This window comes from Cornus florida, unplaced genomic scaffold (genome assembly GCF_030987335.1).
Source record: "Cornus florida cultivar Cherokee Brave unplaced genomic scaffold, ASM3098733v1 CherokeeBrave_3.0.0_Hap2_Chr07, whole genome shotgun sequence".
NCBI lineage: Eukaryota > Viridiplantae > Streptophyta > Magnoliopsida > Cornales > Cornaceae > Cornus > Cornus florida.
This window is the reverse complement of record NW_026775577.1, coordinates 2,185,456-2,202,975: the sequence shown is the minus strand read 5'-3', so window position 1 is coordinate 2,202,975 and position 17,520 is coordinate 2,185,456. Positions and strand designations below refer to the sequence as shown.

The window sequence follows — 17,520 nt, the reverse complement described above, 5'->3', positions numbered from 1 at the left end:
TATTGATTTAGCCCACCCCATTGAGAAATACTGGATGTGAAATACAATTTGTGTAATGCATGAAGGATATATTCAATCTTTCTGCCATATTTTTGTTTTCAAATTTTGGTTTTTGATTTTATTTTGTTATTAGAATGCAGAATATCAGGATATCGATTTGTTAATTTTGAAGATTATTCCTAAACTGATGCATTGTACTTTGTTATTGGATTAATTTAACATAAGAGCTGAGTATAATATGTGCTAATCACACCTATCCGTAATCACACCTCTTTCTATGGATAAGTGTCCAACATTTTGACTGAAAGCATATTTGGGTTGGGTTGGGTTGATACATGATACGGATTGTTGGTGTTTTAATTGTTATGAGTGAGATTGTGAAACCTCTTCCTCACAACTTGAGTGTTTTCTTATTTTCAGGGTTAGCATTGGGCCTTAACCTTTAGCAAGAACAAGGTTCAAGAAACGTGCCTCCTCAGTCATCAGGTAACAAACTCATACTTTTTCTAAAATTTTAATTGGCATTTTTAGCTATTGGTTACGTATATTTATTCATGTTTTACGTACTCATGTTTTACGTACTGATTGTTTGTTTTTGTTATTGTTTCTACATACATATATATAATATTGTTATGATGTGATGCTCGAACAATTTATTAATGGGAATTAAAGACTTGGAAGTTTAATTTTCAATTTCAGAATATATGTTTTACAAGTTTATTAATGCTTTTAAAACTTTTCCTCTTTTGTTCTAATAATATAGGTCTCTTTCCTGAAAGAAGAGAGTTGATTGGCATGGGAGGAATAGGAAAAAAGGAAATAGGTATGTTTTTTTTTTGCCCAGCTAATTGAATTATATAAATCCTCTTACCGTTGTAGCAATGATGTTGGTTTTAAAATGACCAATTATGATAGGAAGCCTCTTTTTAGTTTATCTTAATCAGATATATATCTATGCAAGTGAATTACGTGATTCTAGATATTTAGGACTTTAAGAAGCACGAAGTTTTGGTTCGATCATTTTTCTTTTTCTCTAAATACATGTCTGTTACTTTGGAGATATATGAATTGTTTGCTACTAAGTACCTATATATATGGAACATGAATGCTCATATTCACACACACACATATGGCTAATTGCTTCAATTCTACTCTTTAGCTTGGATGTTCCGGTTAGTACATATAACATGTTTCATGAATTTTTTTTTTTAATTGCACGTATATACACAATATGTGTAATTTAAAATTTTCGCTTTTGGGTGTAAATTTCTTGGTCAAGATAAATATATAAAAAAAATTGCTTAGTTGTTCTGACATTTCTTTTCCCCACATTGTTTACTAATCTTAGATTATTGCCAATGCACATCACAATTAGATGTTTTGAGTGAAGCTGCCACATATGGTGTGAGATTGGTGGCAGGTGAACAGACTTGTACTTCTTCTTAAAATAATTGTGTATAATTGTGTTTATATGTACGTAAATGTCCAAAACCATGAATTTCCACTCCACTCTTGTTGATAATTTTTTTTCTTTTTTTTCTAAATACATGTCTGTTACTTTGAAGGTATATGAATTTTATTTATATTAGTATTTTTATTTAACACTAAATTAGAAATAATTTAAACATATTTAATGATCAGTAATTTGTATTTGATATATAATATTTTTAATACTAAAATGCGTAATGGTAGTGACGCCTAATGACTGACTAAATACATTTATTTACATGACTCTTCTTGTACAAGAGAAAAACAATGAGCCGTACTTGTTTGTGGCGACTGCTACGAATTGTGGATTTTGGCTCTTGTACGCCAGTCCTGGGTTTCATCCAGATGATGGGATATTTTATGTGAATTCATTTGGCCTTTCCCTTGAATTACTCTATATCGGCACTTTTTTAATGTTTTGGCACTAATGTCAGAAGGGTAAGTATTCTCTTGTTACTTTATGTTATTTAGTTACTTCTAAAATTACTTGTTTGGCATGTTTGCTATATACTGTAATTAATTGGAAGAATTATAATAAAAATCAACTTCTTACCCCAAGGAAGAATTCAGAGATTCCTACAGCAGGATATTCTCTCTTGAGCTAGACCCAAATGGTAGTCAGTATCTTATTTGGTGGAATAGGTCTGAGTGATACTGGACTAGTGGGGCTTGGAATGGTCATATTTTCAGTTTAGTACCAGAAATGAGGTTGAATTATATCTATGATTTTAGTTATGTTAACAATGAAAATGAGAGTTATTTTACCTATTCTCTTTATAATCCTTCAATTTTTTCTAGATTTATTATGGATATTTCAGGGCAAATTAAACAACTCACTTGGTTGGAAACTACAAAGGAATGGAATTTGTTTTGGTCTCAACCAAAAGAACAATGTGAATTTAATGCTTATTGTGGGTTATTTGGTGCCTGCAATCAGATTATTCAACCCTTCTGTAATTGTTTGCATGAGTTTAATATTAAGTCCATGGATGATTGGAATTTGAGTGATTATTCTAGCGGGTGGGAGAGAAATATTGTACTGCAGTGTGGGAATACCAGTACTGCAAATGGGGAACAAGATTGATTCCGGAAAATCCACACATGGGATTGCCTCAAAATCCTCAATCTTTGCCTGTTGGGAGTGACGCAGAATGTAAATTAGCCTGCTTGAATAACTGTTCTTGCAGTGCTTATGCAATAAGATTTTTTTTTTTTTTTGCCTTCCCTGTATGTATATTATTTGTACCTGTCATGTTGCACAAACCTATTATGGCTATAGATAATAAGCGTGGAGTTTGTAAATATCATTGCATATATATATATACATGTTTATAAGTTATTTTCTAAATTTTCAGAGAAACCTGTTTATTGGTGTTGGAGTGATTAGTCTTCTGGTTACCATGCTGATGGTAGCGTCTAATGCATTTGAGAACCTAGATAACAAAACCTATTATGTGTGATGGGTCTGCACGGTTTTTCCTGTGATAATGTACTGCACTCCAATTCCAATTCCAACAGTAGAATGCTGCTATTTTCTTTTATCTACTTATTTATTTATTTTTTCTTTCCATTTATTCAATCTTATTTTATTTTTTTATTAGTGGCGGGTACTTCAAACTGAGAGTTTTGAATTTATGCCAATTATTCCAGCTTTGGCGGGGTGCATCAATTCTATCACTTCGTTAGTAGATTCTGTGCTGGTGGGCAATTGGTTTGTCACAGTACATTCATAGCTTGAACTTTGTTTTAAGGTTATTAAGGTAGAGAAATTAGTGATTTAAACTAACAAGTTAAGTATATTCTTGAGTGGTTTGTTATTTGCAGGTTCCTAGTGTTGTGGGAATAGTCTCTACAGTGGGCCAAATCACCATTTACCTCATCTACAACAACCATGCTCAGAATTGGAATTGGTTGAACCTTCCACTTCTTACTGGGGAGAGGATGCAGAGGATGACGGGGAGAGGAGAGATGAGGATGCAGAGGATGTCGGAGAGAGGAGAGATGAGGATGCAGAGGATGACGGAGAGATGAGGATGCTTTGTTTTACTTGTCAAATGCTACCGACGGACTAGCAATCCTGCTTTCATAATTTGATTCGTGGTAGTTGTTTCATGTTCTCTGCATTTAGGAAGATTTAAATTGCTCTCTTCTCAAATTTCCATGAAAAAACTATTTGTATGGAAGAGGCTATTGTAAATATTAGTTTAAGAAATCTCCTAAATTGTACTATTTTCTTTCTTAAAAAAAAAAATTATTGCAATTTTTTTTGGGATTCATAGAATACTATTTGTATATAAGAGGCTATTCTAAGGATAATCATTTCAGCAATTCTCATTGGATCGAGATTTTTTTGTGATGCTCTTTGGATTCCCCACTGAGGATACAAGCTCATTAGAATCCTTATTTAGCTTTTTTTTTGTTTGTTTCTAAAATTTTAAATAGCTTTATTTAGAAAATTGAACGCAGGAGACAAAAATCAGATTTTGGGCTGTTGGAAGTTTTTCTTAATTTTGTAGTCAACCTTGAAATGACTGTGTGAAGCATAGAATTAAGGGTTTGGTCTTGCATTTGTGTTTTGCGTCATGCTAAGACTAAACAATGCCACTTGCCAAGCTATAATTGATATGTGTATGTTTGATGAGAATGAGTGAAGCTGGCACTTATATGTACCTAAATGTCCAAAACCATGAATTTCCACTATACTGTTGTCGATAATTTTCTTTTTTTTCTAAATACATGTCTGTTACTTTGAAGGTATATGAATTTTTTGCTACTAAGTACCAATATATATGGAACATGAATGCTCATATATATATATATATATATGTTTGTTTTTTTGTTTATTCATTAATTTAATTACTCGATCCTCTCCATTCTTATACCACTTGCTGTATCTCTTGCCTGACACATGCATTTTTTTACTTATCAAGATTCAAGACTAGTAATCCTGCTTCCATAATTCGATCATTTGGTTGTTTCATGTTTCAGGCACACTTTAAAAGCATATAGACCAATACATGGAGCTTTCCATTCTACCTTCCTAATCAAACTACTGTGTGGAAAGTCTTAGAGACTTAATATGGCTATGTCAAGATATCGGCAACAACCACCTGCAAGACGAAGCCCTTAGAATCTTGAAAAACGGTTCCTTCGTCTCCAAAATTCATGGAAACTGAAGATGAGGCATTCTTAACACACTGCAACTCAAATAGACCGGAAGGAACCCAACATAAATCCGCCGGGCGGCAAAGAGCCCATCACAAGATGTGCAGTGAAATAGGCAGAAAGCTAATTCGGAATGTAATCCACCAAACCATTCAAATCCATAGTCACTGATGGGCCTTCTTTAAATGGTCCACGGATCATAGCACACACAACAAGTGGACCTGCTGGTAAACAATTCTCAGCATGGGCCTGAACAGCCCAAGATTCGACCATAAATGATGCAAGAAAATGGGTCTGGGCTGCAGAAAACAAAGAGGCCCACCTATGGGCATTAGTTGGTTCGGCTCCTCAATAGCTCTCAAACGGTAACCGCCAAAAAATATCTTTGTCATTGTACGTATCACCTGGGATCAACATTTTATTAGCTCTTACACATTTTTCTTAAATAAAAAAAAAAAAAAAAAACTTACTATGAGCTAATTGCTTCAATTCTACTCCATAGCTTGGATGGATGTTGTTCCAGTTAGTACATATTAAATGTTTCATGATTTTTTTTTAATTGCACGTATATACACAATGTGTAATTTGTCGCTTAGTTCTAAAATTTTCACTTTTAAGAGCATTAGTATAAATTTTCACACTGTATGTGTAAATTTCTTGATCAAGATAATAATATATCTATATATATATGTATCATTTTTTATATCCATATATAGAAGTTGTAACTTGTAACTAGAACTGGTATTTTTGAGACAAGAATTTATTTATGCAACAAATGCTAGTCACATGTTTATCGCGTGACCATATTAGCTCACATGTTACCTTCTGAATTGGTTCATTTGATATACTATTAATCACAGGGAGTAGTTTTGATAGAGGGCTTTCGGTAATTCGGATTCAAACACTGGGTTCGGCTCGTCTTCGGAGCCCAACCACCCAAACCCAATTATTATATATATGCATGTCTATTTCATTGTTCATTTATTTCTATTTTGGTGTGAAAAATTAGTATAATATATATACATATATATATATATATAGGAATATACATATATAAGTTTATTGCCACCAATTTGACGTTACCATTAATTTAATTAACATAAATTACCCAATTCAATGCAATTACCATTGTCGAAAATTGTTGATTCAGTAACAAAGTTGCATATTCATTTAAACTGCTCTTCTTTAGACTTCTAAATATATAGAAATTGCCAAGATGTTTATAGGATCAACTAATTATAAAAACTAACAATTAGGCTATTCATTAAATGACGATTCTATACCCAATTCAATAAAACCTCCTTTGCAACTACTTGAAGTTGCGCATGAGTCTTAATTTTTTATTTTGCTCTATTCAAGGCTATAGTCTCATTCGAATTACTTGTCATCATATTTTTTCTTATTAGCTCAATTCATGTGAAATTTGATTTTTTTTTTTCCTTTTATTTTTGGAGTAGGTACTTTTGATATTTCCTTTTCCCTAACAGAATCATGTCACTCCTCGGTATTTAGTAATTTTTTTTTTCACATGTGCTTATCTTCTTAATCTACTATCTCTCATTTTGATTTTTATCTCAATTATAATGTTCAATTATTTTGTCGACAATGATTAATAATGTACAATGTTGTTGCTTACAAATTACAATTCTTTTTCTTTTAGATTTATATTGACATTGTGTTTTGTCACATAGAATTGGAGAAAATTTAAATTTAAATTTATTTATTTATTTATTTTTCTCTTAATCAACCAATAAAATATTAATATATTGTGAAGTAAACCAAAGTCCATTGTTTACGGTGACACCGGCAACGGCACCCTTCGAGGACATGGTTAGTGTCTCTTTGTTAGTTGTAAATTGGAATCATATTATGTTCACTACAAACTACTAAGATTTTTTATTTTTATTTATTTTATATACTGGAGTACATTTTTATATAGTGGAGTACTTCTATGAAGGAATTGTAATTTGTCCGATACTCTTCGGATATGTGTCTGACACTTCATATACATGTTCACAAATAAAAATACATTTTTATTACTTTGGACACTTTCTGGACAAATTTTTATTATTCCGGACACTTTGTCACACTTTCTGTACTCAACACTCTAAAACATTTCTAACACAAGTTTACCCTATAAGTTTAAAAATGATATGAACACATTCCAAACCGAAGTGTTAAAACTTTTTTCTGTAAGATAAAATGATATTACAAAAATAATATTTGTTCATTTACAATAAAAACACTATTACGAAAAAAATAGTGAAATAATTATATATATAATATAAAAGTCATTACAGCTATTAGTATAAAAATAAAAAAAATAAATTAAAGTTTTATACTTATATTATTAATCAACACATGCATATAAATAAATTCATTTTTATATTAATCAATTCATTTTTTATTTTTATATTAATAGTTGCGTCTATACATAGGGCAGAGGTATCTGTGTTTCCTATCTGGCAATCAATATTTACTCGGCCCAGAAACATTTTTTTGGGGAAGTTTTCCACCATCCAGACATTTCGATTCAAGTCAAGGGGCTGAATTTGACAACTGCAACTTCTTCAAGTAGAGGATATAAAAAAAAAAAAAAATTGCATTTTTAGAGTGGGACTCACCTAGGTCCCAGGGGTGATGTGATGGAATAGAAAGGTAAAATTTGACACAATACGCTAACACATCATGAGTTAAGTAGTAAATTGATCCCATGATTAATCTGTCTAATTATAATGGGGTTAGGAGTTAGTAGTTAAAGGGAGAAGAAGAGGATGGATGGCTTGAACTCTAGTACTCACACCGAACCGTGAGGCTCACCCACCCCACTTGGGCAGCAAGACACATCCAACTAAGTTGGATTGAAACTTATATTTTTTTCAGGTTTTATTGTTTGATAAAGAATTATTAGTAATTTAAATAATATGATGTTTTGTTTTTATAAATAGGTCACGTATAATCCGTTTAATAAATAAGTCGGGTTTGTATTTAGAATTTTTGATATGATTATTAAACGGGTTGTATTTGGGTTGAATTATTTAGTATAATATCCTTAAATTGATATGATACGGTTATGACCCACATAAATTGCAACCGATGAAAGGGACATTTTCAATTGAATCACAAAATGCATCATGTTATTTTTCTTTATTTTTATTTTTATGTTTTTGTAATGCAACAAATTTGAATAATCAATGCTCAACTAGTCGATATGCTGATTGAAGCCTCGTGGAGTCTTTGCAAAAGACATTTAAGCAGTGTGTGAAAATATCTGGAGTACAAAATAGTGAAATACAATAGCATCTCATCTCGCCTTGCAAATTAAAGATGTGCCCCACATTACATCATTCACTTTTTCAAAATGAAAAAGTTATTTTTATAAAATGTAAAACGATGAAATTTCACTGTGATATAAGTATACATTTGCAAGATCCAAATATTTGATCTTTAAATAATGTGAGTTCAAAATGTGGGATAAATTTTATTGAGTAATACTTATGTTATCAAAATATTAATGGGTTTAGTGATATCAGGATAATGTCTCTCATCATATAAATCAGTCAGAGTTGTTTGACTTTTAGTAAAATATTTTTTAAACCAAAAAATTTCATGTAAAATGTTATTTTTTGGTGTTTGGTATAAAATATTTTTTAAATCAGTTTTTGTGCATAATTAATTCTCTTATTCTTCAGGGAGTAGTACTCCCTGAACCATCCCTCCCTCTTCTTCATATTACTTTCTCTCTCCACTGAGAACATGCTCTTGATCCAAATTTGTTCCATCCTCTCTCTACCTAGGCAAAATTTTAAATGTGAGACTCTTTATGTATAAGGTTTCACATGAGCAAAAAAATTATTTGAGTGCAAAATTTATATTTAAATCAGACCATAAACACATAAAATATATTAAGGTTGAAAACATATAAAACAAAAAATTTGTCTTCATTCTTTATAAAGAGCACAATCCAATTTATATTAAAAAATTTAAAAATATTCAACACAACTTAGTCACAAAAATCAAAATTCAACTTCATATCAAAATAAATGTGACTGTTTTATATTTTGAGATGCAAAATTGAAATGCTCCAATCACTGTCATAAAAATTATATATATATTTTTTGGGAATGTAAATATTGTATAAATGAGAAATAAGTACAAAATTCAATGGCCAGGCCATGATCAAAGGCCCAGCCCACGAAGAGTGGACAGAGGCCAACAGATTAGTAAACAAACATGAGTCTAAGGAACCAGGGACAAGCCCAACATGACATAGACAGAATTTAGAGTGTCATAATTTTATTGTTTGAACTGAGCTGAGTTAAAATTTTGACAGTTGATTACATTTATAAGTTAAAATTTTGATTGTTTAAATTGGGCTTAACATGCATTCACGTGAGTCCAAAACTAATATAATAATAAAATAAATCAATTTTTTGTTTAAATATAAAAAAATCTTCTTTCTTTTGAATGAAAGAATAGAAACAAATTATTTTTACCTTACAAATTATTATATTACATATATATATATATTGGTATTATAAATACGTGCTTATTATCATAATTTTTTTTTTTTTTGAAAGTTATGTATTGCCATAAATTTACATGATATATAATTGTGCATCGTTTTTTAATTATGAAAATTATGGCTAAAAATTTTTATTTTTTAATTGATTAAAATACTAATTATGTTCAATTATGAGAAGTAGTGATATTTTAAACATATACTAGTATATTACATTATGGTACTAAATTTGAGACCCTTCTATATTTAGTACCATAATGTAATATAGTAATATAATATGTCTCTCACTCATTCTCCATTCTCCATTCTCAATGAAACACAAGCTCTCTCTCTACCCGAAACTATTTTTCTCTATGCTAAACAAATTCCATTCTCCTCGGCAATACTTTCTCTTTCCTCTCACTACGTGGAAACATAATCTTTTTCTTTTGTGTCCCTCTTTCTCTCTCCTCTCGCTAGTATAAAATAATTTTCTAACTCTCCCAAATACCGGAAAAATGAGGAAACCTAAAAAAAATTTTGATAAATTATTTTTAGTTATTTTGAAAATAAAATAAATTACATGAAAAATATTTTATAAATTCAGAGTCCTCCGAATACCCAAAAAAAAATTAAAAAAAAAATATTTTACCACCAAAGAAACTTTAGATTCCAAAATGAAATGATATGACATCACAATGACCCCATTTTTTTTTTTTTTTTTTTGAGTTGTTTGACTTTGAAGATCTAAATTATAATTTTAAAATAAATAAAAAGTTATTATATAGGAGGCACTTGAGTATGAGGTAATTCATTACTAATTATTAAAGTATGTACGAATTCGGTGAATTTGGATTTAATTCAGTTAGACCCCTTGTGTTTTTTTAATCTTCAAAGAAATTTTTTCACATTTACAAAAATTCAGTCAGACTCCGTGAGACATTATCAACTGACAAAACAAAATAATTGAATGAAATGACTAATTTACCTTTTTTGTCATTTTTCCATATATAGCTAACCAAACACCTTTTTTAGAACTGGGTCTGTTTTCACCACGCTAAAATTGTTCTGTTGGGTAAGGTGGAGCACGCTTGAGCCAACGAATTGCACATGGACTCTCTCTCATTTTGCAATTCAATATGAAATATATATTTCTGCAAATTTATAAATGAAAAGTAAATTGGCTTTGCAGAGAGTTAATTTTTTCCTTACTCGATTTATATATGTATGTGTAAATTTTTGGAAGGAATACATCTATAATTCCGACTATGCGATTGTATAAAGGGTTTGAAGTAGTATTTATTTATTTATTTTTTTTCCCTAATTCACATTTTATTAACTCAACAAACTCCAACAGAGATCAAGACAAGGAGGGAGGGATCACTCCAAAAGAACTGATACAAAAATCATTTTTACTTGAAATGGGATTATATCATTTATACGAACATCAAGAGCAACTAAAACAGAGTTTGAAGGGAAAAAATGGATAAATCTGTGGCAAATCCATTTTTTTTCCTTCGAAGGATTTGGTAAAAATGGAGAAGAGATGAAACTTGTTGTCTAAAATGCCTCAGGGAAGAGAGAGATTAATCGTATTGACGTGAAGATGAGCGATGAGAGAAAAAAATTGGGTTGTGCCACGTATGTACTTTCTATATTTATATACTATATATACTATAAACTATATATATTTATATTATATACTATATATATTTTTATATTATATAATATATAAAAATATTTATATAATATTTATAAATATATTTTTGTATTAATATTACATAAATATATATTTATATTATATATGGTAAAATCCTGTTTGGTTACAAGCATAGTGTTATTTTAAATTGTGTACAACCATATTCAAATTAAATTTAATATATATAATTTAGCCAAACATGACTATTGAATGTAGTCAAACATAATTATTCGAGAGTAATTTAGGTATTATTGTTTATTTTTTATGATGTCGTAAAAAGTGTCTTCAACCAGCTTTGACTGGTTGACCAAGAGGGAGATTGATTTGTAGCCGAAAAACATAAAGAGTCTGATTGAATTTTTATAATGAGTACTGATAGGTCTTTCGATTTCAATTGTCGACTTTTGCTCTGAATACAACGTGGTTGGAAATAAGTCCAAGAGAAAGAGATGTTTACGGGATTGTTTTTTAAGAGTTCCAACGTGATCCAACCAAGTCATATTCGAAGGAAGAGTCGGCAATTGAGATGGGAAGACCTATCATTTCTCTTTTTATATATATAAAGAGGTCTCTTTAAAGAGTGAACAAATCACAGGAATCTGACTGAATTAAACCCATTAAGAGAAAAACTTTTAATTCACTATTAGGAAAAATAAATACTAGTACAATAACATATGTGTATTCCAGGTCTCGACTTTTGAGCTAACAAATTTACAAGTTACCCCTTAACCTCTTTTAAGGTTGAAATAAAATCCCTTAATAATCTTCCCAATTCATTAGCCATCAAGAAAACTTTGAGACACTCCCAAATTCCTTCTCCACCCTCACTGACTGCCACCGCCACCATCATCGTCAGCCTCACAAACGTCGCCGGAGCTCCGGTCAGTGGGATCTTTCTCTCTTTTTTCTTCCTCATCGTTGTTCATATTTGACAGATTCATTGTATTTGGCACATGATTTAAGGGTTTGTGCCATTACTCAATCTTTTTCACCTTGGTTGATTTGTGTTGATTATGATTCTTAGAGTTCAATTGAAGTCACATGTGATTTGTGTTAGACAGATTCGTTTTCTTTCATTTGAATTTTGATTAATAGCGGAAAAATTAAGGGTTTATAGTCTATCACACCTTTACAAATGGTTATGTAATTTTATTTGGAAACTATTTATATCATTCTTTATATCTTCTGAGCTTGCTTTAATTTGAAAAAAAAAAAATAAAATAAAAAATCTTCCAAGGTGTGGATGCAATGAATTTTACAGTGATCATAGATGATGTTGTGAGGTTTGGTGCAAAACCATACTATCTTAACAAACAACTGAATATGAGGGTATCTTGGGAAGAGTTCTACTCAAAGAATGGTTCTTGCTAGAATCACCTCCACCATCATTGCTATTCTCAAATTGGGCTTCTTACGTGATTGTTCCTCTTCGAGACGGATACTCTCTCGGACTGGAATCTCTCTCTTGCCAGCTGCCGTCCTTTACCGAGGCCGTCGGACTGATAATTGCACCGGTTATATTCTTTGTTGGGCCTTGTTTAGGCTTTTGTTACCATCTTTTTGGGTTGTTTTGATCAAATGGCCCACCTCTTGTAATTATTCATATTATATATAACAGTTGCTTAAAAAAAAAAAAAAAAAAAAAGATATCTTTTGATGATGTGAAGGTCACATCAATGTTGGGTGATCAGTCGAAGTAATGTAAGATCCAATATTCCATGGAACTGAAAGTATCGGCCCTATATAACTTCAATTATCGGCCTTATATAACTTCAATTAATTAATTAACATATTTATTTTTATAAATAGTAGAAAGCTCTTTTATTAGCTTATTATGTCACCTATTCCATTAAGATTCTATTTTACAATATAATTCTACCAGTTATTTATTATTATTATATTAGGGAGGGGACACAAACACAATGAGATCGTTATTGACTAATGTGGTAACTTTTGAACAAAAATTTTAAGGGCCTAATTCTGGTTCAATAAAATTTCTATCATTCCAACCCAAAAAAGCTGCAAAAAGCAATAAATAAAGTGTCTGATGCTCATAATTTGTGAATGTCACCCACCGTTCCAATTCATCATAAATCAAATAACTTTGAAGTGTTGGTCCAACTATGGATTCACGTTCAAATATATTAAAGCCAAAGTTAGATTGAATTTTATTTTTATTTTAAAAAAGAGCACGGGCACTGAATCTACATATAGGTAATACCCAGTCTTATCCAACACTTCTCTGCCTTGGTCATGCATGGGTTTGAAGCTGAACATAATTATTAAATGAGAGAGAGAATCGTTGGGAGGGCCAAAAGCTGGTCCAGGGCAGAAAGGTGCACACTAGGAATAATTTTGAACCACGGGACACTGCCGCGGATATTCAATCACACATTTCGAATAAGTGGTCAATTTCGAATAATTGGCCAACACATTTTGAATAGTTGACTAATACATTACAAGCTCTTCGTCTTACATAAAACAAATGCATAATCATTCCTGAACACAACATTATAAAAATATATTAAATTGCTCAACTTTTAACGACTAAAATTATAGTTATAATGACAAGATACGATAGTAAATGGTATATCATATAGTAACATTTTTTTTTTTTAATATTTGAATACTGTCATATTCTAACTTTATGTACCTTTAAAATTTATAAATTAATTAAAGGTCAATGATTATCTGATTATATTCAAAAGATATATAAATGAATTTTAAAAAATTTAATTGACTAATCAATATATTCGTGTCGTACTGTGTTGTGTCTGTATTATAAAAAATTAGAGGATATGAATATATGATATAGAAAGAAATTAAGAAAAAGAACCAATGAAGTGATACTGTAAATAGTACAGTTAGTAGCTATATATCAAAAATATTTTAAATGAAAGTTCTGTTATCCATATAGTAAAGGGTAAAGTGCAATAAACCCCCTGAATTATACCCCAGGTGCAACAAACCCCACTCAACTACAAATAACCCCCCCCAAACTATGAGTTTAGTTAAGTTTTAGGACAGAGAAAGTTTTGCCGGTGACATCTTATAATCGGAAATGTGTAAAGACCATTTTATCCCTTCAATAAAACGCATCAATATAAGTAATAAAACAGATAAAAAAAATATAAGTAATAAAATTGTTAAATTGATGTGGGACCCATTTTTATTTATGGAGGCAGTGAATTAATGATTGACACACATTCACCCTTATCACTGTAATTGACACTTTTATCACCAACCACCATTCATTCACCCTATTTACGGAGTACAATATCAACAGAGGCTTTCATATATTGAATACAGAGAGATAAAACTTTATTGATTAGGATCAAATTCGTGCTTTCGTTCGATCTTCAGTCTTGATCTTCAAGGGTTACTCAGTAAAGCTCTAAACCCTAGCACATTAGTTTGTTAATATTGATTTAATATGCCAAAAAATGAGTAGTGATTTACTAAATTTTTCTAAAAATTGTTCTATGTTAGGGTTTAGTATGTTAATCCAAGATGTTTGGTTTTATTTGAATTTTTTTTTTTTTTCACCTATGAAAGAATTTTTTTTTTTTTTTTTTTTTCCTGAAAATTTAAGCGACTGAAATATATTAAGTAAAAATTGCAAAAAAAATGAGTAGTGATTTACTAAGTTTTTGTGAAAATTGTTCTATGTTAGGGTTTAGTATGTTAATCCAAGATGTTTGGTTTTATTTGATTTTTTTTCCACCTGTGAATGACCTGTGAAAGATTTATTTTATTTTATTTTATTTTTATTATTTTTTTTTCTCTCTCTCTCAAAAATTTAAGCAACTGAAACATATTAAGTAAAAATTGCAAAAAAAATGAGTAGTGATTTACTAAGTTATGGGCGACATAAATTTGATTGTGTATTTGCATATGTTGTCACTTTTAGATTCTTCCATGTTTTGTTATATAGTGTTGAAAGCATCTACTTTTAAAGTTCTGTACCAAAAGCTTGTTCTTTTTTGCATCAGACATCAATAATGTTTTTAGTAGGCAGCAACTTGGTCATTAGTGGTCCCTAGTAAAATCATTTGTATGTTTGGATTGTGATTGAATGGTCTTTGTTGTGTATTTATTTTAGGTCCTTTTCAATTATTGAAGTGTGGAGTTGCTATTGAATTTGTTACCCCGCGATTGAGTGGTCATGCTGAATGTAGTTTGAATTTTTTTTTTTCTTCTTTTTTTTGAAACTGTCCACTTGTAATGCACTTGTGACCATTGACCCTATCCTACACTTCAAAGTTATTGTTTGTCTTTATGCACCTTTAAAGTGCTTGCATTTAAGTCACTCTTTTTTTTTTCTTTCCACTTTTTACTTCTTTAGTGTGTTTAAAGTACTTGCCTGTCTTGTACAAATTTTGTAGATGCACCTTTATAGTATTAAGCTTCGTTATGGAGGTCTTTTTTCAAAAACACCCCATATGACATACATAGGAGAAGCTACATCCTTCATTGAAAGTGTAGACCCAGACCTCATGACTTATACTGATATCCAAGAGATGGCAAATAATTTGGGATATGGGGATATCAAAGAAGTGTTTTATAAAGTACCATTCTTAAATGGTAATCATTGCTTCAGAGAGGTCAGATGTGATTTAGATGTTCTAAGGATGTTTTATGACTATGAAGCTCAAAGGGAAGGCAACCTGGTCAAGTTATACATTGTTGCACCTATGTTGAATCTGCAAGGGAAAGAAATTTCAATTTCAACACATAGTGCAGAAAATGAGGGCTTAACTTCAACTGATGATTATGCACAAGTTGAAGCAGATTTTACACAGGTTGAATTTGATTATGCTCCTACTGATGAGTTGATAAGTGCATGTGGATCAGATGATGATGAGGGTAATGGTCCTAAGCACCAAGAATTTATTCCTTCAAAAAGAAATAGCAGTGGGCATGAAATTTGCGACAGCTGCAGATTTCAAACTAGCACTTAGAGAAATAGCAGTGAAGAAAAGGTTTGATTTGAAGTTCAAAAGAAATGATGGGGATAGGATTTCTATAGTATGTAAGGGGGGTTGTGGTTGGAAGATATTTGCAAGTAAGCTAGACGATGAGGATTGCATAATAGTGAAGACATATGTTCCAGAGCATAATAACTACCTTTGGTTTCATACAAATGGACAAGCCACATCTACCTACTTAGCAAATAAGTATTTAGAGCAAGTGAGATTTAATCCAGGCATGCCAACAAATACACTTAAGTGTACTATTGCAAGTGAGTTGGATATTGATGTGTCAGACTACAAAGTAAGAAGAGCAAAGAGAAAAGCTTTAGATGTTGTTGAGGGAAATGAAGTAGTACAATATGAAAAGATAAGGGAGTACGCTCATTTGATATTTACATCAAACCCAGGCAGTGTAGTTAAAATTCAAACTGAGCCCACAGCTGAAGAAAATGTGAGAAAATTTCAGAGGGTTTTTATTTGTTATGCTGCAATGAGAAAGGGTTTTAAAGAAGGGTGTAGGCCACTGATTGGTGTAGATGGTTGTTTCTTAAAGGGACCATATGGGGGTCACCTTCTCAGTGTTGTATCTATTTATGGAAATGAACAAATGTTCCCAGTTGCCTTTGCTGTGGTTGAGTCTGAGACAAGGGATTCTTGGAATTGGTTTATGTCAGAGCTCATGGATGCTGTGGGGCCTTACCAAGAAATCACATTCATATCTGATAGACAAAAAGTAAGTATATTTAACATTATTCAGTTCATATGTGGTTTAAAAATTTTGTTAGTTTAGAATTGAAATATTTTTCTTGTGAATGCAGGGTCTGGTTGACACTTTTGAGAACATAATGGATGGGTCACACCATAGATACTGTGTGAGGCATCTATATGAGAACTTCAAACTCAGGTTCAAAGGGCAACAACTAAAAAATGAGTTGTGGGAAGCAGCAAGGTCTTTCACAGAAGCTGATTTTGATGTACATATGAGGAATATTAAGGTGTTGAATGCTGAAGCTTATGGCTGGCTTCACAATGTGCCACCTGAATTATGGTCAAAATCAAGATTCACATATCAATCAAAAAGTGATATGGTGATCAATAATATGTGTGAGAGTTGGAATGCTATCATCCTTCAAGTAAGGGATAAACCAATTATATACATGTTGGAGTGGATCAGAAGACATTTAATGTTGAGGTTCCAAAAGAAAAGAGAATGGATGGAATCAAAGGATGGTTTATTGTGTCCAGAAATTCAAAAGAATTTGAACAAAGTGAAAAGGCAAGCAAGGATGTGCAAGGTTCTTTATGCTGGTCATAACAAGTATGATGTTGAATGCTTTGGCATTGGCGAGACAGTAGATCTTGAGAAGAAAACTTGCAGTTGCAAAATATGGAATTTGACTGGTATACCTTGTAGGCATGTTGTAGCATGCATATTTTTAAGGAAGGACCTGCCTGAGTCATATGTTGATCCATATTATTATAGGGAAACATACTTGAAGGCCTATTCTGGTTTAATACATCCTTTCCCTATAAGACAGTTGTTGAAAGCACAACCCTCCAACCCATTGCTTCCACCAACCTTTAGGAAACCCACTAGAAGACCAAAGAAGGCTAGGAACAAGAAAAATGATGAGCCCAGTACTTCAACTAAGCTTAGCAGGTCAAAGCAACAGCTGAAATGTTCAAAGTGCTAG

The 17,520-nt window shown here is 31.4% G+C and overlaps 2 protein-coding genes across 15 annotated transcripts in view; both read left to right on the top strand.

The window, feature by feature from the left end:
- The window catches only part of LOC132315716 (bidirectional sugar transporter SWEET4-like), a 35,999-nt gene extending 32,155 nt beyond the window's left edge, over positions 1-3,844 (top strand). For 2 of the 14 annotated variants that reach the window (XM_059814075.1, XM_059814076.1), the window contains exons 2-5: positions 421-486; positions 764-823; positions 3,139-3,209; positions 3,313-3,844. In XM_059814075.1, the coding sequence (XP_059670058.1) occupies positions 796-823; positions 3,139-3,209; positions 3,313-3,519 (306 nt within the window). In that variant the 5' untranslated portion in view covers positions 421-486; positions 764-795 and the 3' untranslated portion in view covers positions 3,520-3,844. The other 12 variants (XR_009483773.1, XR_009483777.1, XR_009483771.1 and 9 more) reach the window with 12 other exon arrangements.
- An 11,451-nt stretch (positions 3,845-15,295) lies between these two features.
- On the top strand, positions 15,296-17,520 carry LOC132267545 (uncharacterized). Its single transcript, XM_059768695.1, has 3 exons — positions 15,296-15,719; positions 15,790-16,559; positions 16,645-17,520. Exons 1-3 carry the CDS (start codon positions 15,296-15,298, stop codon positions 17,518-17,520), a joined length of 2,070 nt encoding a protein of 689 aa, XP_059624678.1.

What these genes read in the sequence shown, in the direction of transcription:
- LOC132267545 (XM_059768695.1), top strand. Translation starts at nt 15,296, where the DNA reads ATGACATACATAGGAGAAGCTACATCCTTCATTGAAAGTGTAGACCCA. An exon ending in TGGATCAGATGATGATGAGG is followed by an intron (nt 15,720 to 15,789) that starts GTAATGGTCCTA and finishes AATTTGCGACAG; the next exon opens with CTGCAGATTTCAAACTAGCA. An exon ending in TCATATCTGATAGACAAAAA is followed by an intron (nt 16,560 to 16,644) that starts GTAAGTATATTT and finishes TTGTGAATGCAG; the next exon opens with GGTCTGGTTGACACTTTTGA.